The sequence below is a fragment of the Amphibalanus amphitrite genome, unplaced genomic scaffold, assembly GCF_019059575.1.
Source record: "Amphibalanus amphitrite isolate SeventyFive unplaced genomic scaffold, NRLGWU_Aamphi_draft 002103F_arrow, whole genome shotgun sequence".
NCBI classification, from domain to species: domain Eukaryota; kingdom Metazoa; phylum Arthropoda; class Thecostraca; order Balanomorpha; family Balanidae; genus Amphibalanus; species Amphibalanus amphitrite.
Genome location: NW_024883596.1, coordinates 30,708 through 53,933, shown reverse-complemented (window position 1 = coordinate 53,933; position 23,226 = coordinate 30,708). Strand labels below are relative to the sequence as shown.

At 47.9% G+C, this 23,226-nt stretch overlaps 3 protein-coding genes across 3 annotated transcripts; 1 reads left to right on the top strand and 2 right to left on the bottom strand.

Moving 5' to 3' along the window:
* Window positions 1-264: 264 nt before the first annotated feature.
* On the bottom strand, window positions 265-5,053 carry LOC122376334 (facilitated trehalose transporter Tret1-like). Its single transcript, XM_043356150.1, has 4 exons — window positions 4,993-5,053; window positions 1,350-2,167; window positions 848-1,079; window positions 265-572 (listed from the first exon to the last, which is right to left on the bottom strand). The coding sequence occupies exons 1-4, from the start codon at window positions 5,051-5,053 to the stop codon at window positions 265-267; spliced, it is 1,419 nt and encodes a 472-aa protein (XP_043212085.1).
* A 5,295-nt stretch (window positions 5,054-10,348) lies between these two features.
* Window positions 10,349-12,134, bottom strand: LOC122376333 (facilitated trehalose transporter Tret1-like). Its single transcript, XM_043356149.1, has 3 exons — window positions 11,314-12,134; window positions 10,806-11,037; window positions 10,349-10,656 (listed from the first exon to the last, which is right to left on the bottom strand). The coding sequence occupies exons 1-3, from the start codon at window positions 12,013-12,015 to the stop codon at window positions 10,349-10,351; spliced, it is 1,242 nt and encodes a 413-aa protein (XP_043212084.1). The 5' UTR covers window positions 12,016-12,134.
* Window positions 12,135-17,630: 5,496 nt separating this feature from the next.
* On the top strand, window positions 17,631-22,817 carry LOC122376332 (facilitated trehalose transporter Tret1-like). Its single transcript, XM_043356147.1, has 4 exons — window positions 17,631-17,691; window positions 20,127-20,944; window positions 21,211-21,442; window positions 22,242-22,817. The coding sequence occupies exons 1-4, from the start codon at window positions 17,631-17,633 to the stop codon at window positions 22,547-22,549; spliced, it is 1,419 nt and encodes a 472-aa protein (XP_043212082.1). The 3' UTR covers window positions 22,550-22,817.
* The last annotated feature ends 409 nt before the right edge of the window (window positions 22,818-23,226 follow it).

Below are 23,226 nucleotides of genomic sequence, written 5' to 3'. Positions count from 1 at the left end.
CACCTACTATAATAACGCCTATTATAAAAAACATGACCAATGCGTTCACGTTGCACACATTTCGCACAATCTTCTTCGAACGTAAGCACAATGCAGATATGCAGCGCTCAAGCATGGCATTTACTTCATGGTTAACTTCAGTCCGCTTCACTGGCACTTAACATTGTTTCATCTACTCTGCCCTATCATCTATGCTTGATGACACCCAAGGAACAATTCGATTGTTTGTATACTTCTGTGCCACTGCCTTGGCACAGTTATACCCTATCCTTTCAAATCACAGCCACTCCCCCTACTCTCCTGACTTGACGCATCGCTCGGCTCCACGTCCTTTCCCGTGTCAAAGTACTGCTGAATCTGCTCCAGCGTCTTGCCCCGCGTCTCGACCAATGTCAGCTGTAAGATGACCGCGCCGATGAGGCAGAGACAGGCGTACATCCAGAACGTACCCGCCGGGCTAATAGCATCCTCCAGCGGCTCAAAGGTCAGCGTTGTCAGGAACGAGGTGCCCCAGTTGAAGAAGATGGCGATACTACTGGCGAGGTTCTTAACATCAGGTGGAAGTATCTCCCCTGTTGGGAAAGAGAAGAATTCATAACTTGAGGCTACTTTTGAGGGACAGAGTGTGCCGATTCACTGTCATATTATTTGGGGCAAAATCGAAAGAGTCGTCAAGAGAGTGAAGGTCCCGGGCAATGCACGTGGCATTGCCGCTACCTGACCGCTTGGAACAGTGTGAGAGTTCCGGTTAGCGCCTTGGTCCACTGGATGTGGTGCTTAACCCAAACCAACCAACCAAGAGAGTAAAGGGATGGCCCTAACATGCAGCTTAGTATTCTAGTCTCACCCATGTAAAGGTAGGTAATGGGACCGAAGCCGATGCCGAAGCCCAGGAGGAAGACAACGATAGACGTCAGCGGCAGCCACTCGATTGCCGAGACGTCCTGCCCAGTGTCTTTCAGCCTGAAGAAGATGCCCAGGACCACCAGGCTGGCTCCTGTGATGACAGAGGAGGCCACCAGGAGCGGTTTTCGGCCGCGGCTATGCACTGCTGCCACTCCCAAGGCTGTGGTGAGTACCTGCCAAATTAAAACAAGGGAACAATGGAGATGGCTTGCACCTCAGATGAAAGGAAGGAGATGCTCAGACATTCCTTGGACTCGTTTTAAGCTGCAAAAAATGGTCTTATCAAAAAGGGCACTTGTTCTGCGTTCCGTCATTGATAAAAGATGCAGTTGACGATATATTTTCAACTAACTACATGCACTACACAAAAATGCAGCTGACAACAGTCATGTAGTTAGAGTGACAACGTTCACAGCAATTTGTGCCAATGCCTTGGATTTCACCTTTGTAAGCCCACAGTAGATGGCGGCTGTGCTGGAGTCCATGGACCCGCCGGCCTCAACGAAGATATCCGTGGCGTAGAAGGTGATGACGTTGTTGCCGCAGGCCTTTTGCAAGATGACCACGAACAGCGCCAGGGCCAGCGGCCGGCGGTGCTCTGGCCGCCTCAGTTCGGACAGCGCCGCCTTCCCGGTGGCCCGGCCGGTGCCCAGCGCAGCCAGCTCGCTCTCCACATCAGCCAGCTCTCCGCGCAGCCAGCGCAGCGTGGCGCGCGCCTCGGCCAGCCGGCCGCGCTGCGCCAGCCACAGCGGCGACTGGCAGCTGAGCGTCACCAGCAGCAGCCACAGCGCCGACACGGCGCCGCAGAGGGTGGCCAGCAGCCGCCAGTCGGCGTACTTCCCCACCACGTACGACAAGAGCACGCCCACGTTGAGCTGCAGCTCGAATACGGCGCCGGCGGGGCCACGGAGGCGAGCTGTCGTCACCTCGGCCAGGTAGGTAGGTACGACCACCGTGGTCCAGCCGACTGCAGCGCCTGTCAGCAGCCGGCCCAGCAGCAGAACGGTCAGCGAGCCGGCGTAGGTGACCAGCAGCCAGCCCAGCACGGCCGGCAGAGAGACCAGCACCAGCGCCGAGCGGCGGCCCAGCGCCTGCATGGCGCTGCCGGCCAGCGGGGCGGCCAGCAGCGCGCCCAGCGGCACCATCGAGCCGACCAGCGAGCCCTGCTGGTCAGTCACGTGCAGCGGAGAGTCCCTCAACTGTGGCAGAGCGCTGCTCGTGTAGCCCAGCGCCAGGCCCACCGGACAACCGCCGAATGTGGCTGAAAACAGAGGGAACTTAGTTTTTCTTTGTTTCCCTTCATCGAAAAAAGTAGATCTGTTCTCCCAGAATTCAGATCGGTGCAAGAGCTTTACATAACCCACGACCCGTGTGTGGGCCTTTCGCCGATAGCTTAAAAACGGCTGCGAGTTTCGGCTCGCCGTTTTCAGTACTTCTCCGGACATAAATTTTGCGCAACTCCTGAAAAAATTGTGGTCTAGGTCATCTCAGATCATAAGTTATAGCGTTGAAACCGAGGTCATGTTTGGTCATTTTCGGTCGAAAAAGCTGCTCACGGAAAAAAATCGCAGAAGATTAGAATTTAAATCTAGAGACTTAAAAATTGAGCCGTCAGTAAAAAATCCAGGCAAAGTATAGGGCTATCTTGACATAAAAAATAATAACAATATCAAGAGTTCGCGTTTTTCTTACTCCATATTTCGATTTCTTGAGATATTTTGAAATGTAGGGATATTTGGAAAAATAATATACCTCAGAGAGCACCTTACTGCCTCTCTACATGCAACCACTGAGCACAATGTTTCAGAGTTCAGGGATCCCTCATGTCTGGGGACTAACTACAGTTATTTTTTGTCACTTTGATCATTTTTTTTTTCGGACAATTATACTAGTACTATTATCTAGTAATAAGTTGCTTAATTTGGAATCAATATGTCTAAAAAGTAACCCGAAATTCCGAAATCGCCCGTGGCTTCAGCCTTCTACTGATGGCGTTTCCGACCAATGTGCGCCGCTCCGGGGGATTTTTTTAACTTTACACCACTGTGACTATATAGAAAGGTGGTTCAGCGATTTACTATTGCTCTTAAGTCTCACGACAAGATGTTTAATTCAATTTTATGTCAGTAGTGAAAATTTGTCGTTAACCCGCGCCACACTGGGGTCTCCGTATAACACGCCCTACTGGGGGGAGGGCTCTCCATAGCCCCCACCCCCTCCCTCCTAACTCCGAAACTACTGGGCCGATCGTCAAAATTCAAACGAAAAGTCAAAAACCTTTTAAAAAATATAAAAATATAAATTTTGATTATTATTATATAAAATTTTCTATATTTTCAAAATTTTGAAAATCCGAGATAGCAGTTTGATAGCGCAGTCAATTTTGAGTCCTTTCATGCAAAGAAATTGGATCTAGCTTAAAAACTGAGCTCTTGGGAGCGATTGCCGTGGTTCAATGTTTTGCGTCGAAATGGGCCGAACATGACGTCACTCTGACGTCATTTCCGGCCGATCTATTGTAGCTACGAAGTTCACATTTTGACACAAGGTGTCCAATTGATGCAGCCGAAGATACTGAAAGTTTGGCGTTGATACGTCAAGTGGTTTGGAAGTTATTGCAGAAAAACGGGAGGGGCTATGAATAGCCCCCCCCCCCCGTGGGGCGCGGGTTACCCGCGCCCTGATGGGGGGGCATTTTGGCCCCCCCCTCCTGTGGTTTTTCTTAAATACCGAGAAAACGGCCGCGCGCAGCGCCGCCAAATTTTGGGTACCTTACCGGGCATCAATTTGACACCTTAACACAAAATTTCAAGTCACAGGTCACCTCAGGTCAGGAGTTATTGAGGTCAAACTGAGGTCATGTTCGAGTAAAAATTAGCAAAAAACATGACATCTTGAAGCGCTCACCAATTCTACAGTTAACAAGCAATTTTAAAGTTTTTTATGTGGTTGTGTAGAGAAAAGACGGCGCTACAAAATTGCTATCTCGGATTTTCGAAATTTTGGGATTTTGACCCCCAAAAATCAAATAAATTGATTTTTTTTAGAAAAACTCAAAAAATTTCCAAAATTTTTCGAATTTCGAAAAAAACGAAATATATGTGATAGTCCCTGCGCTCTTCGATATACATACCAAATTTTAGATCGATACCTCTTTTTTGGCCAAGTTATAGCGAAAAAACTGTTAAAAATTGATGACGTCAAATTTTTGAACTCAATTTTTAGCAATTCTAGACATTCTAGACCTCGTAGCGCAAAACGGAGACCACCATTGAATTCCCCGTGACGAGTTGCATCGAATCGATACCCATTTTATGCAAAAATATCAACTTTAAAATTTGACCTAATTTGACCTGACCTTGACCTGACCTTGACCTGACCTTGACCAAAACGTGACCCAAGCTGGCCCTAAAGTCTGTCTGACCCACATAATCGCATTTGTCATGTAAAATGGACCATAAAACATGTATCACACGACACTTTCATATTGTGACCCCCCAGTGACCTGACCACTGTGACCTGACCTGGTATCAGTGACCTCAAGTAGCAAAATATGTGTTTGAAGAACATTTCCCCATCGATGATTTTCAATGAAATGCATTTTACTCGATTTTACAACGCATTTCTTGAAATGCCTGTAAACGGTGAAAATTCGACCTTTGACCTGACCTGTGACGTCATCGGTTTGACCGAGGTCAATGAAATTGGGTCACAAGGTAGTTCCCCGTTGGGGCTATCCAACACCGTTTACCGCTTGTCGCTAGGTTGCGTGGTTCTCAAGATCTGGGGAGGGCCAAAATGGCCCCCCCCCCCCATCAGACCGCGTTGCTCGGCAGACCCCATCTGGGCGCGGGTTAATAGAATGAGTGCCACGTGATTTATTTGCGAAGAACAGGAGGGGCAGGCGATTGGCGAAACTCACTTCCCTCTTCCACTGCGCGTGCTAACATCATATGCAAATGAAAATGAAATTATGAAAAAATATGAAAATTCAAAATCAGCGATAGTATATTTCCATGATTCAATATTTCAATAATTCAAAATCAGCAATCGTCTTATCGCCCGCTCTCTATCCAACAGACTTACCGGCTGCAGCGGTGAGCAGCTGGTGCCACACGCACGTGCTGAGCAGGCCTCTCGGCGCCATCAGAGGCGGAAGAGGTGGGCGTCACCCACAGATCTGAAACGCACCAATCTACCGGCCGCCACACCACCAAGAAACACTGTCAATCACACCGGGGAGCGCGAGATCCCTGACGAGCGTGACCAGTAAACAGGCAGAGTGACCAGCTGTAGGGCGAGCCGTCGCACAGTGTGGCCGAAGACCAGTTTAGCGCGAATTTAATCCCAGCGCCGCTCGGATCCACTGAAAATGGTTCTCTGGTTCAAAAACTGACGCTTACCCCTCACCGGACCTATTGGTTTTCAAAATACCCCCCTTCGCCGGCCGAAGGGGGGGGGGTACGACCCCCGTCGCTGTTTCGCCCCTGATGAAGCTAGAGCCTCGCGGAAAAAACGAGCGTGTGTGCCGTTACGAGACGCAGCAACTGGTATCCGATTTTAAGGTCTCAGGTTAACCTGTGACCTCTGAGTTCAGGTCAAGTGGCCCAAGGCACGGATTCGTTTTTTATTAATAACTTCGCGAAAAAATGCCGCAGAGTCACAATTTTGGAATCATCGTGTTCGCCTCGCTCAGGTGCGTCGAATGGTATACTTTTTGTTCGGCTGAAGTCAACTTAAGGTGTTGACTTCGGGTCAAGGTCAGGTTAGAGCCCCCCAGATCACGAAGTTGGTCGAAGGAGGTCATGTTGCATATCATTCGATTCGGCAGGTCTTCCTGAGTCCATTGGTGGCTTTCCCGACTCGCTAGCTCAATTTGATCTGGAGTTATTGACGAAAAACTCTTATTATCCTAGTGACGTCATAAATGACGTCACGTAAGGCCAATAATGCAAAAGTGAAGCATCGAACCTTGCAAGGAGTGCATGAAATCACGATTCCGTGTGCTTGAGATAGTTAATTAGGCTGGAGCCTGTTCGGCCGCGCCGCCCCCGACCTTGGTCAGGTCACGCCGGGCGGCCGACTAGACATGTTCAAAGCTGAATTGACGGCAAATAGGCAAAAAGTGGCAGCTGAAACTTGCTCGCTTATGTTCAGAAATGTGCGGAGAGTTCAGCCATGCCCTATTCGTCATATCCATTTTTATCCATTTTGACATTTTCCAACTTCTTTATGAAATACTATTGTGAGAACGATACACATGCAGGGCTCCTGTTCTAACTCATTAAACTCAGAAACCATTCATTGAAAAGCTACCATGATAGCAGAAACAGCTTCATCATGAATTGTGCTATCCGGTGATATGCTATTTTCTCATATATCTTCTCGAAGCTTCCGTAAAATTTACATTGAAAACTGGACATATTTCTCAGTACCATAGCCCGATTTCAGGAACCGGAGCGTGGGTCTACTTTCGGCAGGGATATAAGTCCTCAAATGATAAAGTGGCTTAAAAATAAGGTTCTATCCGATAACTTCGGACAATTTCCTACCCATTGATAGGTATAAATAACAGTTTATCGAAAGTCGGGTTTTTGATTAAATTCGCGCTAATCTGGTATTCGGCAAGACCGTGCGTCGGTGGGACACTGCAGGTCGAGTCGCTTTTCACTAAGTATGCCTGTATTTCACCTGACTGGTGAAGTGATTTCCAATGTTGTCGCTGATTAGATACGATGCGAGATGAGAGGCGAACAGAGGCGTGCTAACAAAACTAGACGCGTTATATAAGGCGGGGCTATTTGATGCATGAAGATTGAAGAGGTCATATAGAGATAGCCCATATCCATATCCATTATTCAGCCCAGATTCAGTCCGGACTCGGGACACCGCAGATCAAGCTGAAACTTGTACACAATAGAGGCCATGACATACACAACCCACAGCCAGAGCCATTCGGTGACACTCCCAGCCGTTTGACCTGCAGACGTCAGCAAAGGTCACGTGTGCTGACGTCCGAGTCATTCGATGGCACTCCCAAGCAGTTTGACCTGCAGACGTCAGCAAATGTCTAGCTCCACCCAGTAGAGCTAGAGCACTAGAAACGACACCAAACAAACGGTTCGCCAGCACCTATTCGTAATGTCTCACTAGAAGGTAATTTGACCCCTCGTGGTCATGCAATGACCTATAAGGTCATTTGTGGATAATGTCGAAATTACACTGGCTCAGCGGATCTCGAGTGGAAGGATCGGCCGATGTCCAAACCAAAGCACATCATCGCATAAGTCGTAGCAGCTTTTTATGAAAACTTCTTTTCATCTGACCTCGTTTGACCTCGGAAGGACAAAATGCATATATAAAAAACAGACACCCCCGCGACGCACCCCAGATTCAGCCCAGATTCAAGACAACTCAGATCAACTTGAAACTTGTACACAATAGAGGCCGTGACACACACAATCCACAGCCCGAGCCATTTGGTGGCACTTCATGCCGTTTGACCTGCAGAGGAAACGCAGAGCCGCGATTTTGGCAGCATCGTGTTTGCCTTGCTCAGGCGCGTCGAATGATATACTTTTTGTTCGGGTCAGGTCAACTTAAGGTGTTGACCTCAGGTCAAGGTCAGGTCTGCACCCCCAGGTCACGAAGTTGGTTGAAATAGGTCATGTCGCATATCATTCGATTCGGCAGGTCTTCCTGAGTCCATTGTTGGCTTTTCCGACTCGCTAGCTCAACTTGATCAAGAGTTATTGACGAAAAACTAATATGACCTTGATAACGTCATAAATGACGTCACGCAAGGTCAACATTGCAAAAGTGACGCATCTAACCTTGCAAGGAGTGCATCAAATCACGATTATGTGTGCTTGAGATAGTTGGAGATCGTTCCCGGCGCCAGAATAGCAGTTTTCATTTTTCCCCATTGACTTAATAAATTATACCTAATGGTGAGGTCACGAAAATGACCTGACCTCATATGACCTTTAGGAAAAATCCAAGATATACAAAATGTGAGACTCATAATGTAGGTATACTAGATCCTGCAAGTTTTATTTCCCTGTGACATCTCCTCTGGCAGTGAGGGCGTTGCGAAGTTGCGACATCTGAAGACCGTGCAGAGGTTCACTTATGACGTCGTAGGTCAGTGACCTGACCTGACTTAAAAATGCAGTTGGTGTCAAAAGATCCGGCTTGAATCAAAGGTCAAGTATGCCAAGTTTCAGCTCTCTATCACCAGCGTGTTCGGAGCTATCGCGAAAAAAAACTATGAGGGGGTGGCGGCACCCGCCCCCCTCGGCCGGCGAGGGTTAACTCAAAATTTTACCGGCTTATTTTCGTATTTCTTTCACCGTAAGATTGCCTTTACCTTCCTAAGTCTTCACAGAGATCTTGACGCGAACAGATCATTACCAGCACCCTCCATTACAATGTGCGTGCGTGTTAACAATTTAGTCCATTTGTTGCGTCTGGTGATGCACGCCGCTGTTCCATTTATTACGAAGCTCCAGCTCAATAAGGGGCGAAACGATTACGTCTATGTATCACCCCTTTGGTTGGGGACTGGGAAGACAATTAATCCCGCTCCCCGTTGAGGTCTGGCAGGTTCCAGGTCCTCTTGAAGGAAGGTGGAGGGCCTCCCATCGTATCTTCGGAACCAATAGCCGGATCGGAAAAATTCAAACGCTATTCGAAAGAACGTGATGCATAAGCTAGGATAAAGATGACCTGGATATTTGACCTGTTACGTCACATGGAGGTCAAACAAAGTGAACTCTGTTCAATTTCCAATGACAAGAAGTTGGTCATAAAAAATGGGTTTCTTAACCCACGCCCCGCTGGACTATTCGGTCATACGCGCCCTGCTGGGGGGGGGCAGATTCTGCCCCCCCCCCCTTGTCTGGTGCGAACCTGGTACGAACCAATGGTCGTAGAAAGACGGGAAAAACGGCAATTGAAAGCTCTCAAGAAGGCGGATCTTAACCCTCGCCCGTATTGGTGTTTTTCCAGCCGAGAACGTATAAGGGGGGGGGGGTCCGTTGGACCCCCCCCTTGCCGTTTCGCCCCTGATCGAGCTAGAGCTTCGCGGAAAAAACGAGCGTGTTGCCCGTGAAGAGAGGAAGCCGATGATACCTAATTTTAAGGTCCTAGGTCATTGGTTGACCTTGCAGGTCAGGTCAATGACCCAAAAGTCGGGAAAATCGGGACCTGTTAGAACGTCGTAAAGTGTGGCTGCTACGGGGTTTTTCGGGGTGCTGATCACGAATATCATGTTAGTTTTGATCACAGATGATGTCTTCATGCATTTAGTCCGGGTCGGGTCAGGTCAGGTCAGGTCAACCAGTAGGGGTCCTGCCGGGTATTCCTAGTAGGTGTCAACCGCCTCTGATAGCTTCGTAACATGTTACGAAGGCACCAAAACTACTTCGTAAATGTTCAAATGGTTGCCAAATTCGAATTCAGCTGCAAAAACTGACCTAGAAACATGTAAAACTCGAAAAAGTGTACCGAGGTCATCAAAGGTCAATGACCTGACTTGACCTTCAGGTGACCTTGACACCCACTCTAACGCATGGGGGCAATATCATATCACATGTTTGAGCGCTTGAAACCACGAAAAGACTGCAAACGCGCGGCTAATGCGAGCCGACATACGCCGAATCGCGATTCCGGCCAAACATGGTCTCGAAAAGTAGGTCACAGGTCAAAGGTCATTGGGGTCAGGGTCATGAAATTTTCAGAGTAGATGTAAAATTGATTAACGCGAGGGTACTGAAAGTTTCGTCGCGATCGGCCGCTTTTTACGCGAGTTATTCGCGAAAAACCATGGGGGGGGGGGTCCGTTCGACCCCCCCCTAAACGGGCGAGGGTTAAGAGCCAATTTTTGCTTAAGAAGGTCAGAGGTCAGGTCAAGGTCAGGTCAAGGGTAGGAAATGCAAGTTTCTACAATATCGACCTTGTACCGTAGTTGCCGAAGAATGGACTGAGACTGATTGCCCAAAACGTGTTCTTAGGCTACCAAGGCAAAATTCGTTGCATACAATATCATGCAAAGGTCAAGGCCAAGGTAAGGTCAGGACTCAGGTCACCAAAAACGAAATATAGAAAGGGCATGTGCGACACATGTTTTGGGTCATTTCATTTTATTCATAGAATTCAATAGTATTCTATAGTAAAACAGCAAGTACCTTAACAGCTATTATTAAAAAAAAAAATGGTCAGTGCATTCACATCGCTTGCATTTCGCACCATCTCCCGTATGAACGTAGGCACAACACAATGCAGATATGCAGCGCTCAAGCACGGCATTTACTTCATGGATAGCTTCAGTCCGCTTCACTGGCACTTAACATTGTTTCATCTACTCTGCCCTAACATATTTGCTTGATAACAACCCCGGAGCAATTCGATTGTTCGCGCTTCTTCGCCTTGGCACAGTACCCTATCCTTTCAAATCACCGCCACTGCCCCTGCTGTCTTGACTTGACGCATCGCTCGGCTCCACGTCCTTTCTCGAGTCAAAGTGCTGCTGAATCTGCTCCAGCGTCTTGCCCCGCGTCTCGACCAATGTCAGCTGTAAGATGACCGCGCTGATGAGGCAGAGACAGGCGTACATCCAGAACGTACCCGCCGGGCTAATAGCATCCTCCAGCGGCTCAAAGGTCAGCGTTGTCAGGAACGAGGTGCCCCAGTTGAAGAAGATGGCGATACTACTGGCGAGGTTCTTAACATCAGGTGGAAGTATCTCCCCTGTTGGGAAAGAGAAGAATTCATAACTTGAGACTACTTTTGAGGGACAGAATGTGCCGATTCACTGTCAAATTATGTGGGGCGAAATCGAAAGAGTCGCCAAGAGAGTAAAGGGATGACCCTAACCTGCAGCTTTATTCTAATCTCACCCATGTAAAGGTAGCCAATGGGACCGAAGCCGACGTTGAAGCCCAGCAGGAAGACCACGACAGACGTCAGCGGCAGCCACTCGATTGCCGAGACGTCCTGCCCAGTGTCTTTCAGCCTGAAGAAGACGCCCAGGACCACCAGGCTGACTCCTGTGATGATAGAGGAGGCCACCAGGAGCGGTTTTCGGCCGCGACTTTGCACTGCTGCCACTCCCAATGCTGTGGTGAGTACCTGCCAAATTAAAATAAAGTAACAATAGAGATGACTTGACCTTCAGAGTTGCTACAAGGGAAAGCAAGAAGTTTCGGTACTTCTTAAACTTGTTTTACTCTGCAAAATATCTTCGTTTAAACAGCTTCCTTGCCTGGTGTTTCATCACCGATAAACATTTCCGTTGGATCCTGCCCAAGAGAATGGGGATGAGTCATCTAGAATAATATAGTGACAACGTTCCAAGCAATTTTTGGCAATCCTGCTGCCATTACGTGGCTGCTTTCCTTCACATACCTTTGTCAGTCCACAGTAAATGGCTGCTGTGCTGGAGTCCATGGACCCACCGGCCTCCGCGAAAATATCCGTGGCGTAGAAGGTGATGATGTTTATACCGCAGGCCTTTTGCAAGATGACCACGAACAGCGCCAAGGCCAGCGGCCGTCGGTACTCTTGCCGCCTCAGTTCGGACAGCGCCGCCTTCCCGGTGGCCCGGCCGGTGCCCAGCGCGGCCAGCTCGCTCTCCACGTCAGCCAGCTCTCCGCGCAGCCAGCGCAGCGTGGCGCGCGCCTCGGCCAGCCGGCCGCGCTGCGCCAGCCACAGCGGCGACTGGCAGCTGAGCGTCACCAGCAGCAGCCACAGCGCCGACACGGCGCCGGAGAGGACGGCCAGCAGCCGCCAGTCGGCGTACTTGCCCACCACGTACGACAGGAGCACGCCCACGTTGAGCTGCAGCTCGAATACTGCGCCGGCGGGGCCACGGAGACGAGCTGTCGTCACCTCGGCCAGGTAGGTAGGTACGACCACCGTGGTCCAGCCGACTGCGGCGCCTGTCAGCAGCCGGCCCAGCAGCAGAACGGTCAGCGAGCCGGCGTAGGTGACCAGCAGCCAGCCCAGCACGGCCGGCAGAGAGACCAGCACCAGCGCCGAGCGGCGGCCCAGCGCCTGCATGGCGCTGCCGGCCAGCGGGGCGGCCAGCAGCGCGCCCAGCGGCACCATCGAGCCGACCAGCGAGCCCTGCTGGTCAGTCACGTGCAGCGGAGAGTCCCTCAACTGTGGCAGAGCGCTGCTCGTGTAGCCCAGCGCCAAGCCCACCGGACAACCGCCGAACGTCGCTGAAAATAGGAAGAATGTGTTTATGTTGGTTGCAGATGTTGAAAAAATTATTATGTCGGATTAAAGATCGGTGAAAAACGTTTCATACATGATGTGGACATAAATGTATGACGCGTAGTTAACGCGCGCCCCACTGGGGTCTACGTATAACGCGCCGTACTGGAGGGGGGGGGGGGCTCTTTACAGCCCTCCTCCTAACTCCGAAACTACTGGGACGATCGTCAAAATTCAAACGGTGTCTGATAGCCCCGGGAAAACTGCCGTGCGAAACCTAATTTCATTGACCTCGAGATCACTGATGACGTCACAGGTCAGGTCAAAGTAAAAATTATTAGCAATTTTGCTTGTTCACATTTTGGGCTGTGGCCGCCGTCTTACAAGTCAGATCAGGCTCATTTTTGGTTAACACACTTGTGAACAGATGCTTTAGATACCCTGAGGGTAACAAACTTGTACTTTGATTTTCAGGGCAGGGTCAGGTCATGACAGGTCACGGAAATATTATATCATGCGTCGGCCACGTGACACATGTTTTATGGTCCGTTTAGGCCATAGTTAGATGTCGAATTTGATGTCATTTGTGTCATTCGAGATCATTTTGAGTTGAATTTAGCTTAGGTGAACTTTGAACACTTTGAATTTAGTAAAGTGAATGAATCACTTTCAGGTCAAAAAGGTCAAATTTTGAAGCTATAATTTTTTAACAAAAAGGTATACATTGGATGCCGTTTGAGCTCAGGAACACGATGGTGCTATTTATATTGGTGTACGATGTCAAACACGTACTGAAAAATTGATTTTAAAATTTATAATTGTGAACTTTTTGCAATAATGCGTATAACTTCACCATATTTAAAGATATTTAGCTTAAACTTGCTAGATTAAGTCATAAGCATGTGTTCTATCACATATATTCTGTTTTTTTTTTCGAAAGGTCAAAAAGTTTAAAAAAGAGAAAAATATATATTTTGAATTTTATTATATATAATTTTCAAATTTTTCAACATTTTGAAAATCTGAGATAGCAGTTTGATAGAATAGTCTATTCTGAGTCCTCTCATGCAAAGAAATTGGATCTAGCTTAAAAACTGAGCTGTTGGGAGCGAGTGCCGTGGTTCAATGTTTTTCGTTGAAATCGGCCGAACATGACGTCACTCTGACGTCATTTCTGGCCGACCTATGGTAGCTATGAAGTTCATATTCTAACACAAGGTGTCGAATTGATACAGCAGAAGGTACTGAAAGTTTGGTGTCGATACAACATGCGGTTTGGAAGTTATTAAAGAAAAACTGGAGTGAATGCTATGAATAGCCCCCCCCCCCCCGTGGGGTGTGGGTCAAGTTTTTGGGTATAATGCCTAGCACATTAGCCGAAATGTTCAACCATGCATAACATTTACATGATAAAATTATGTCCTTAAATCTCTATAGAAATATAGGGCAACTAAATTAACAGACCTTGATATGTCCTAACTTCATCAGCGAATTATGGCAATTCTTCGTACCATTCAGCTCATAAAACTTTTTTTTGTGGCAAATGCTGTTGAAAGGAACAACACCCAATATGGAGCACACAAATGTAGATTAAACAAAATATTCACACGGCTTATCACCTGCTCCAGATCCAAACGGACTTACCGGCAGCAGCGGTGAGCAGCTGGTGCCACTCGCACGTGCTGAGCAGGCCTCTCGGCGCCATCGGAGGCGGAAGAGGTGGGCGTCACCCACAGACCTGAAACGCACCGACCTGCCGACCGCTACACCGCCAAGAAACACTCAATCACACCGGGGAGCGCGAGATCCCTGACGAGCGTGGCCAGCTGTAGGCAACAGGCAGAGTGACCAGCTGTAGGGCGAGCCGTCGTTTGCGCCGCTCCTGCTTTGCACGATTTCACTGTAACCGAAGGTTGTTTGAAATAGACAAACACCTTTCGTTAGACTTGTGTTTTTCTATTGAAAAACAGCCGGAGCAGGCTTATGTTGTGGGTGGGACACTGCAGGACAAATGGCTTCTCACTACGCATACCTATATTTTAGCTGATTCGTGAAGTGATTTTCGATGTTTTCGCTGATTAGATACGCTGCGAGATGAGAGGCGAACAGAGGCGTATTCACAAATGTAAGCGCGTTATGTAAGGCGGGGCTATTTGATGCATGAAGAGGGCGGTGTGCAAAGATTAAAAGAGACTTTTTGAAGTTACATAATATTGAAGTCTGCTTAACCTTCGCCCCAGTGGGGGGGGGGGCATATGTTACCACCCTGTCGCGTTTTTTGCGTGTGAATAAAAAAACCGTGGCGCGCGCCGCTTGGGGTAGCTTTTGGTACATCAATTTTGGACAATGTGTGAAATTTTTGACCCCAGGTCATGTCAGGTCAGGTCACCAGGTCAAGTTAACTGACCAAGCATAAAAAGTTTGCAATCATGTCCAGCCTGCAGTATTTGTCAGAAACGTTTTAAACTTGGTGGATTGCATGCTGTTATAGGCGCCTACAATTTGTATATCTCGGATTTTTATATCCGTGACCTAAGGTCAGATCAGTGGCGTGACCTTTCCATTACAAGTCAATGGAGAAAGATGAAAATGCCTCTAGATCCGTGTGTACGCATAGGAACAGTCCAAATATTTCAGAATCACAATGATTTGGACCACCCGTGATGACCAAGGTGTCATTTTTGCTGATAGCCTCTAGAAAGGTCATCCGATGTCATTTGAGGCTACAAACAGATTTTTGCCAATAACTCCGATTGGAAAGAGATAGAACGCTGGGGATGGTCTCATTGTGTTTGTCTTGTTGAGACGCATCGACTGATATGCAACATGACCTTTTCCGGTAAGGTCATGACCTTGACCTGAGGTCAAATTTTCAAGTTGACCTTTCAAGCTCAAATTATAGTTCATTCGACGCGACTCGGCGAGAGGAACACGATTATGGCAATAAAAATGTCGTGGCTTTTTGTAGCCGAAAATCATTGTCGATAAACACTTTTCGTAAAAACAGCTATTTTTTGGAGTTTTTGCCTTCTGGAGGCTAAACCGTTGACCTGAGGTCAATTTTGATAAAAAAACCTTATCAAAAGAAGAGTTCAAAAACTATCGATTGCTTATTCATGCGTTTTTCTAGCTATCATAGCTCCTGAGATAACGGCATGTTTTCTGAAAAATATAATGACAATTGGCAAATTTTAACCTTTGATGACCTCTGGTGACCCCAATATTGCTCTAAGGTGCAAAATGACTGAAATACTTTCAAGCGTACGCATTGAGAGCTATCGACTGCTTTTTACTGCGTCCTTCTAGCCCTCTTAGTTTTTGAGTTAGAGGTGGGTGGTAACATATGCCCCCCCCCCCACCCCCCCACTAGGGCGAAGTTGGCTGAGACCGCCACTGGGGCGCGGGTTAACCCGCGCCCCACTGGGGTCTGTGTATAACACGCCCTACTGGGGGGGGGGGGGGGCTATTCATAGCCCCCCCTCCTAACTCCGAAACTACTGGGCCGATTGTCAAAATTCAAACGGCGTCTGATAGCCCCGGAAAAACTGTCGAGCGAAACCTAATTTCATTGACCTCGAGGTCACCGATGACGTCACAGGTCAGGTCAAAGTAAAAATTATTAGCACTTTGGCTTGTTCACATTTTGGGCTCTGGCCGCCGTCTTACAAGTCAGATCAGGCTCATTTTTGGTTTCCACACTCGTGAACAGATGCTCTAGATACATTGAGGGTACCAAACTTGTACTTTGATTTTCAGGTCAGGGTCAGGTCATCACAGGTCACGAAAATATTATATCATGCGTCGGTCACGTGACACATGTTTTATGGTCCATTTAGGCCATAGATTTCGAATTTGATGTCGTCTGTGTCATTCAAGGTCATTTTGAGTCGAAATTAGCTTAGGTCAGGTCACTTTCAGGTCAAAAAAGGTCAAATTTTGAAGTTGAAATTTTTCAACAAAAAAGGTGTCTATTGGATGAAGTTTGAGCTCAGGAACACGATGGTGCCATTTATATTGGTGTACGATGCCAAATACGTACTGAAAAATTGATTTGAAAAATTAATAATTGTGATTTTTTTTGCAATAATGCGTATAACTTGGCCATTTTTGAAGATATTTAGCTAAAACTTGCTAGAGTTAGTCATAATCATGCGTTCTGTCACATATATTCCGGTTTTTTCGAAAAGTCAAAAACTTTTTGAAAAAAATATAAAAATATAAATTTTGAATATTATTATATAAAATTTTCGAAATTTTCAAAATTTTGAAAATCCGAGATAGCAGTTTGATTGCGCAGTTAATTCTGAGTCCTTTCTTGCAAAGAAATTGGATCTAGCTTAAAAACTGAGCTCTTGGGAGCGATTGCCGTGGTTCAATGTTTTGCGTCGAAATCGGACGAACATGACGTCACTCTGACGTCATTTTCGGCCGACCTATGGTAGCTACGAAGTTCAAATTTTGACACAAGGTGTCAAATTGATGCAGCCGAAGGTACTGAAAGTTTGGCGTCGATTCGTCAAGCGGTTTGGAAGTTATTGCAGAAAAACGGGAGGGGGGGCTATAAATAGCCCCCCCAGTGGGGCGCGGGTTAAGGCCTGCCGGCTCCCTTTCAGAGCCTCTCTTGGAGGGGAGGGGGAGGATGCCCACGGGGCACGGATTACCTCCCTGGATCCGCCAGCGACCCAATAACCATCGTGTAGCAGGTTACTTTTGAATTCTGAATCGAAAAATTGCACCTGCGACCTCTGTTCGGACCAGAGGCGTAGGTAGGGGGCCACTGGGTCATCCCTACCCCTTGGCCCTTGGGAGCCGAGGGTGCCCTTTGCGATTGCAGGTTGTCGAAGGCGCGGAGGAACACACTCACCCCATTATTAGCAGGGGCGGATCCAGGATTTTCTCCGACCAGGCCAGGGGCCAGTGGAATGGGATGGATGGCGTGTTTTCCATCAACTGGGCGGCAAAATGTACGATTGAAGCACCTACAATCAAAATTGAAGATAACGTCCTCTGTCGACTCTTTCCCTTCTCCTGATGTTGTTTATGAACATAGTGATTTGATAGTGTTGCGTTTCACCGACTCGTCGCTCCACAGGGTGGCATATTTTCTTTTCTTTCTTTTTGGCAGGGACTCCAGCCCTCAAAATCCCTCTCCTGAATCCGCCCCTGTTTGTTTACACGCCTCTGTTCGCCTCTCATCTCACATCGTATCTAATCAGCGACAACATCGGCATCCACTTCGCCTATCTGCTGAAACACAGGTGTTGAAAGAAGCTACTTGTCCCGCACGGCGCCTACTCCCAACAGATGCTGGGAACGTGCTATGCAGGAGGGAGGTTCGACGTGCAACCAGCGGCTTGCAGTTTCTTGTAGCTCTCTCCTCACGGGACCTGTTCGTGAGGTTTCTCGCGCTCCCCGGTGTGATTGACAGTGTTTCTTGGTGGTGTGGCGGCCGGTAGATCGGTGCGTTTCAGGTCTGTGGGTGACGCCCACCTCTTCCGCCTCTGATGGCGCCGAGAGGCCTGCTCAGCACGTGCGTGTGGCACCAGCTGCTCACCGCTGCTGCCGGTAAGTTGGCTTAGATATCGAGGGGGTGATAAACCGTGCCGGATAATTTTACCTACAAATTTAATTATGTAGTGTGTCGATTGTAACTTGTTTTGTCCCAACAGCCTGTGTCACTAACAAATCGCTAATAGTTGCGAGAAATGTTCGGGTATGTAGTAGGGTAGACCGGGGCAAGTCGCCCCGCCGAGGTAAAACGCCTCACCGATGTTTCTCGGAACTGGCAAGGTTCTGGAGAAACATCATCTCTTCTATAAAACGTGCACTATATAATCATTATATGAGCAGACTGGAAAGAAATTGTGATGACTCTTTAGGGAGATATAGCCAAAAATGTGTTTTTGGAGTGATTTTTATGTTTTGTTGTCAGCTTATGCATCATGGCGTTCTTTTATGGTCCACATCAGTTTAACGACTTTTATGTATTTTGAACAACTCTATCTAACGCTTATAATGCCGGCTTGGTTCGTGTTAAATTATGCCTTGCTGGAGTGCAAGGCGTTGTTCTCTGACCGAACTACGTGATGGGGTAAAACGCCCCAGTAGGTCGCGGGGCAAAACGCCCCATGGGGCGTTTTACCTCATGTGTTGTTCGGACTACCCACTTCCTAATGTTCGGTAGCTGGCTAACAGTAAGTTTCTATGCATTTATATGTACTTTTCTCAGCAACTGGATGGCAAAGGAAGTATTTTGTTAACATTTCCATTGCAATAATTTATTATTTGGCCTTATGAGGCAGGTGAAAAACCTGCTCATACAATAGTGTCATAGCTGAACACCTGATAGGGTGGAAGGAGCTAACTTCAGTGCCGTGGTTCCCAAAGTCTAACAGACCTCTCATATACGATTTAAGTCAACTAGCATGTTTAATCTTTAATCTAGGGCATGGGGCTTCTTGCCCCAGGCCGTGGGGCGTTTTGCCCTGGGGTTGGGGCAAAATGCCCCATTTGCAGTTGCTTCACAAATCACTTCCTAGCTAAGAGTCCGATGATAAGTGAATGAATTTGAGGGGTGGAATTTAAAGTAAAATGTCCAAAGAACGCATTGAGCACAAATTTGGCCTTCCAGGTGATGTGGGACAAAAGTTATGTAGCAAAATAAATTATCGGGGGCGTCTTGCCCCAGGCTACCCTATGTACCTAAACTGATGGAAGCTTTACTAAGCTTGACTGATAAAAAACATGCCGAATTGTCAGCCTGTCTTGTATTTTGTTATGTTCAGTGAGATTTCGTGATATGATTCGTGGCCCGGGCTAACATCTCAGAAAGTTATCAGCCGATTTTTAAATCCAAACGGTGTTCGATATCCAGATCAGGAAGCTGTCATGTGACCCCATTTCATTGACCGAGGTGCAACTGATGACGTCATACATCAGGCCAGGTCAAATATTGCATTTTTGACCGTTTACAGGCCTCATAAGGCATTCTATAACATCAAGTAAAAGGCTAAAGGCATGTTACAGAAAATCATTGATAGAGAATTGGTTTCCTAGTTTATATTTTGTCTAATGAGGTCACTGATACCAGGTCAGGTCACAGAGGTCAGGTCACTAAGCTTCACAATATGATCCCAACTATACCTACTAGGTTCGTATGAATTGTGATACAATTAATGGACAATTTTGCATTTCAACTTCAATGATCTGAGTTGGGCGACCATTTGGGGTCAGTTCAGGATCCGTCTTGGTGAAAGGCAGGTCAACGTCAGATCAAATTTCAAAATTAATGTTATTGTATGAAAAGGGCATTGATTCGATGCAACTCCTTACGATAAATCCAAATCAGGCCTTAGTTTTGCGCTGCGTTGTCTAAAACGGTTAAAATTAAATTTGAAAATTTGGTGTAGGTAATCTATTTTCAGTAGTTCTTTACGCCATAGGTTAAAACAAAAATGGAGGTATTGATATTAAACTGTATGAGCCGTCAGAAACCCTTAATTCTATTTTGAACAAATCCGTATTTCAAAATTTTAGAACGTTTTGAATTTTTAGGGTATTATATGCCTTTTTTTGGGGAAACGAAATATACATTTCCTTACAAAACCGAAAATATAGTTTGTAGTCCTGTTAATTGTACAACTTTTTTGTTAAACCTTAATATATACCATTACCTTCAAAACTGAAGGCGTGACAGCTCCTGCTGTAAAAACCTTGTTTCGATGGCAGAACGTGACGTCATTTTAACGTCATTTATGGCCAATCTATCACAGAGCCTGTTAATATTTTTTGGCCAAAAGTTGTCAAATTGATGGCCGTAGGGGCTTGTAAGTCTAGTGACGATATCTGTAATGCTTTAGGAGATATTGACAGGAAATAATGGAAGGGACGTTTCGCTCCCCCTTCCCACAACGAGACGCGGGTTAATTCGGTAATAACATTTCTTTTTTTCTTTTTCCTATGGACGGGATCCAACAAAAACACCTTTCCCTCTTTTTCAGCGACATTCGGAGGTTTTCCGGTGGGCCTGGCGCTGGGCTACACAAGCAGCGCTCTGCCACAGCTGAGGGACTCTCCGCTGCACGTGACTGACCAGCAGGGCTCGCTGGTCGGCTCGATGGTGCCGCTGGGCGCGCTGCTGGCCGCCCCGCTGGCCGGCAACGCCATGCAGGCGCTGGGCCGCCGCTCGGCGCTGGTGCTGGTCTCTCTGCCGGCCGTGCTGGGCTGGCTGATGGTCACCTACGCCGGCTCGCTGACCGTTCTGCTGCTGGGCCGGCTGCTGACAGGCGCCGCCGTCGGCTGGACCACGGTGGTCGCGCCCACGTATGTGGCTGAGGTGACGACGGCTAGTCTCCGCGGCCCTTCTGGCGCAGTGTTTGAGCTACAGCTCAACATGGGCGTGCTCCTGTCGTACGTGGTGGGCAAGTACGCCGACTGGCGGCTGCTGGCCGCCCTCTCCGGCGCCGTGTCGGCGCTGTGGCTGCTGCTGGTGACGCTCAGCTGCCAGTCGCCGCTGTGGCTGGCGCAGCGCGGCCGGCTGGCCGAGGCGCGCGCCACGCTGCGCTGGCTGCGCGGAGAGCTGGCTGATGTGGAGAGCGAGCTGGCCGCGCTGGGCACCGGCCGGGCCACCGGGAAGGCGGCGCTGTCCGAACTCAGGCGGCCAGAGTACCGACGGCCGCTGGCGCTGACGCTACTCGTCGTCATTATGCAGCAGGGCTGCGGTGTCAACATCATCACCTTTTACGCAGCGGATATATTCGAGGAGGCCGGCGGGGCCATGGACTCGAGCACAGCGGCTATCTACTCCGGACTGACAAAAGTAAATTCCACGCTGTGGTTACAACACTGCTACAAATTGTTTTAAACATTGTCACTATTATCAGGTGATTGTTTTCAGCCGCATTCTTCTGCAGTATTGTTGACAATCTATTTTCAATCGCCAATGTTTTGTGGAAGATGGAGCTCAAACAAGTTAACCAGTTGATAAAACCATTTTTGCAGCTTTTAATGAGTCCAAGGAATGTCAGAACATCTCCTTCCTTTCATCTGAAGCATCTCTATTGTTCCTTTGCTTTGATTTGGCAGGTTTGCACAACAGCCCTGGGGGTGGCAGCCGTGCACAGCCGCGGCCGAAAACCGCTCCTGGTCGCCTCCTCTGTCATCACAGGAGCCAGCCTGGTGGTCCTGGGCGTCTTCTTTAGGCTGAAAGACACTGGGCAGGACGTCTCGGCAATCGAGTGGCTGCCGCTGACGTCTGTCGTTGTCTTCCTCCTGGGCTTCGGCATCGGCTTCGGCCCCATTACCTACCTTTACATGGGTGAGGCTGGAGTGAGTCTACCGTGCGCTTGGAGGGCCATTTTTCTACATAACCCGGTCCCTTACAGTAACGGGGTCTCCTTAAAAATATTCTAGGTTATGGCATATGAACTGCATGTCCAACATCTAAAGCTGTCGCTGATTGTTTTAGCAGATGTTCCCCATCCAATGTTCTACATAAAATGAGTGAAGATCATGGAAATGTGTTAAGGTGTTCCTAGAAACGTCGTGCTGGTGGTAAAGGTTAGTCAGGGTAAGGTGATATAGCACTTATGGAAACGTCATTTACGCTTGAACAATGGTTCGTTTAGGTCTTGATAATTCTTATGCGGTGACACACGCAAGCATACATCAAGCGTTCGAAAGTACTTATGCATGCTTGCATTTATGCATGCATTGTGAAGACTTGCATACCCACACCCACGCATAAAACCAGCCAGGGCTAATATATGGATGAAAAAGTTACATTTTGACCTGAAATCTGAATTCGAATGACATTGTATGACAGGCCTTGGCAATTTGAGGTGCGTATTGACATGTAGCTTAAAACATTTAGATGTTCGCATACTCATCAAAAACTACAAACTTTATGACCTCGGCTACGCCCAAAATCAGTACTTGGTGAACAGTTTACTGTCATAATTTACCTGACGATGCTTTGCGATACATTTCATCATCATCACCCGCAGTGGATAAGGACTATGGATAAAGCCCGACAGTTTATTTGGTTTCGTTCGAAATCGACACATTCCGCCCCACAAAAGCAGGCGCAAGTCCTGAATTCTTCTCTTTCCCGACAGGGGAGATACTCCCACCTGATGTTAAAAACCTCGCCAGTGGTATCGCCATCTTCTTCAACTGGGGCACCTCGTTCCTGACGACGCTGACCTTCGAGCCGCTGGAGGATGCCATCAGCCCGGCGGGTACGTTCTGGATGTACGCCTGTCTCTGCCTCATCGGCGCGGTCATCTTACAGCTGACATTGGTCGAGACTCGGGGCAAGACGCTGGAGCAGATTCAGCAGCACTTTGACACGGGAAAGGACGTGGAGCCGAGGGACGCATCAAGTCAGGACAGCAGGGGCAGTGACGGAGCTTTGAAAGGATAGCGCGCTGTGCCAGGCAGGTACGAAAGATTGAATTATTCTGTGGTTGTCATCAGGCATAGATGTCAGGGTAGTGTAGATGAAGCAATGTTAAGTGCCAGTAAAGCGGACTGAAGTTATCCATCAAGTAAATGCCATGCTTGAGCGCTGCCTTTCTGCATTGTGCCAACTTTCAAAAGGCGGAGGTGGTGCGAAATGTGTGCGACGTGAATGCATTAGTACGTAGTGTTTCTAGTAGATGCTTTTCTATATACTGTGGATCAATGACAAATGATCGATTTGTTTCGTAAATATGTTCAACGTCAATGTGCCTATATTTAACCCTCGCCCCGTTGGGGGAGGGAAATATGGCCCCCCTGTAGTTTTCCTGGCGAATAGCAAGAAAACGGCGGAGCGCAGCGCCGCCAATTTTTCAGTACCTTCCCGGGCATCAATTTGACATCTTCACAGAAAATTTCAAGCCTTAGGTCACCGTAGGTCAGGAGTTATTGAGGTCAAACTGAGGTCATGTTCGAGCAAAAATGACTAAAAAACATGAAATCTTGAAACGCTCACAAAGCTACTGTTCAAAATTGATGACGTCAAATTTCTGAACTCAATTTTTAGCAATTCTAGACCATGTAGCGCAAAACTAAGACCACCATTAGACTCCCCGTGACGAGCTGCATCGATTCGATACC

Coding starts and splice junctions, on each gene's coding strand:
- LOC122376334 (XM_043356150.1), bottom strand. CDS start 5,053: ATGGCGCCGAGAGGCCTGCTCAGCACGTGCGTGTGGCACCAGCTGCTC. Junction 2,168..4,992: donor GCTGCTCACCGCTGCAGCCG/GTAAGTCTGTTG, acceptor CTCTGTTTTCAG/CCACATTCGGCGGTTGTCCG. Junction 573..847: donor CATTACCTACCTTTACATGG/GTGAGACTAGAA, acceptor CTTTCCCAACAG/GGGAGATACTTCCACCTGAT.
- LOC122376333 (XM_043356149.1), bottom strand. CDS start 12,015: ATGGTGCCGCTGGGCGCGCTGCTGGCCGCCCCGCTGGCCGGCAGCGCC. Junction 11,038..11,313: donor TTTACTGTGGACTGACAAAG/GTATGTGAAGGA, acceptor TTAATTTGGCAG/GTACTCACCACAGCATTGGG. Junction 10,657..10,805: donor CATTGGCTACCTTTACATGG/GTGAGATTAGAA, acceptor CTTTCCCAACAG/GGGAGATACTTCCACCTGAT.
- LOC122376332 (XM_043356147.1), top strand. CDS start 17,631: ATGGCGCCGAGAGGCCTGCTCAGCACGTGCGTGTGGCACCAGCTGCTC. Junction 17,692..20,126: donor GCTGCTCACCGCTGCTGCCG/GTAAGTTGGCTT, acceptor CCTCTTTTTCAG/CGACATTCGGAGGTTTTCCG. Junction 21,443..22,241: donor CATTACCTACCTTTACATGG/GTGAGGCTGGAG, acceptor CTTTCCCGACAG/GGGAGATACTCCCACCTGAT.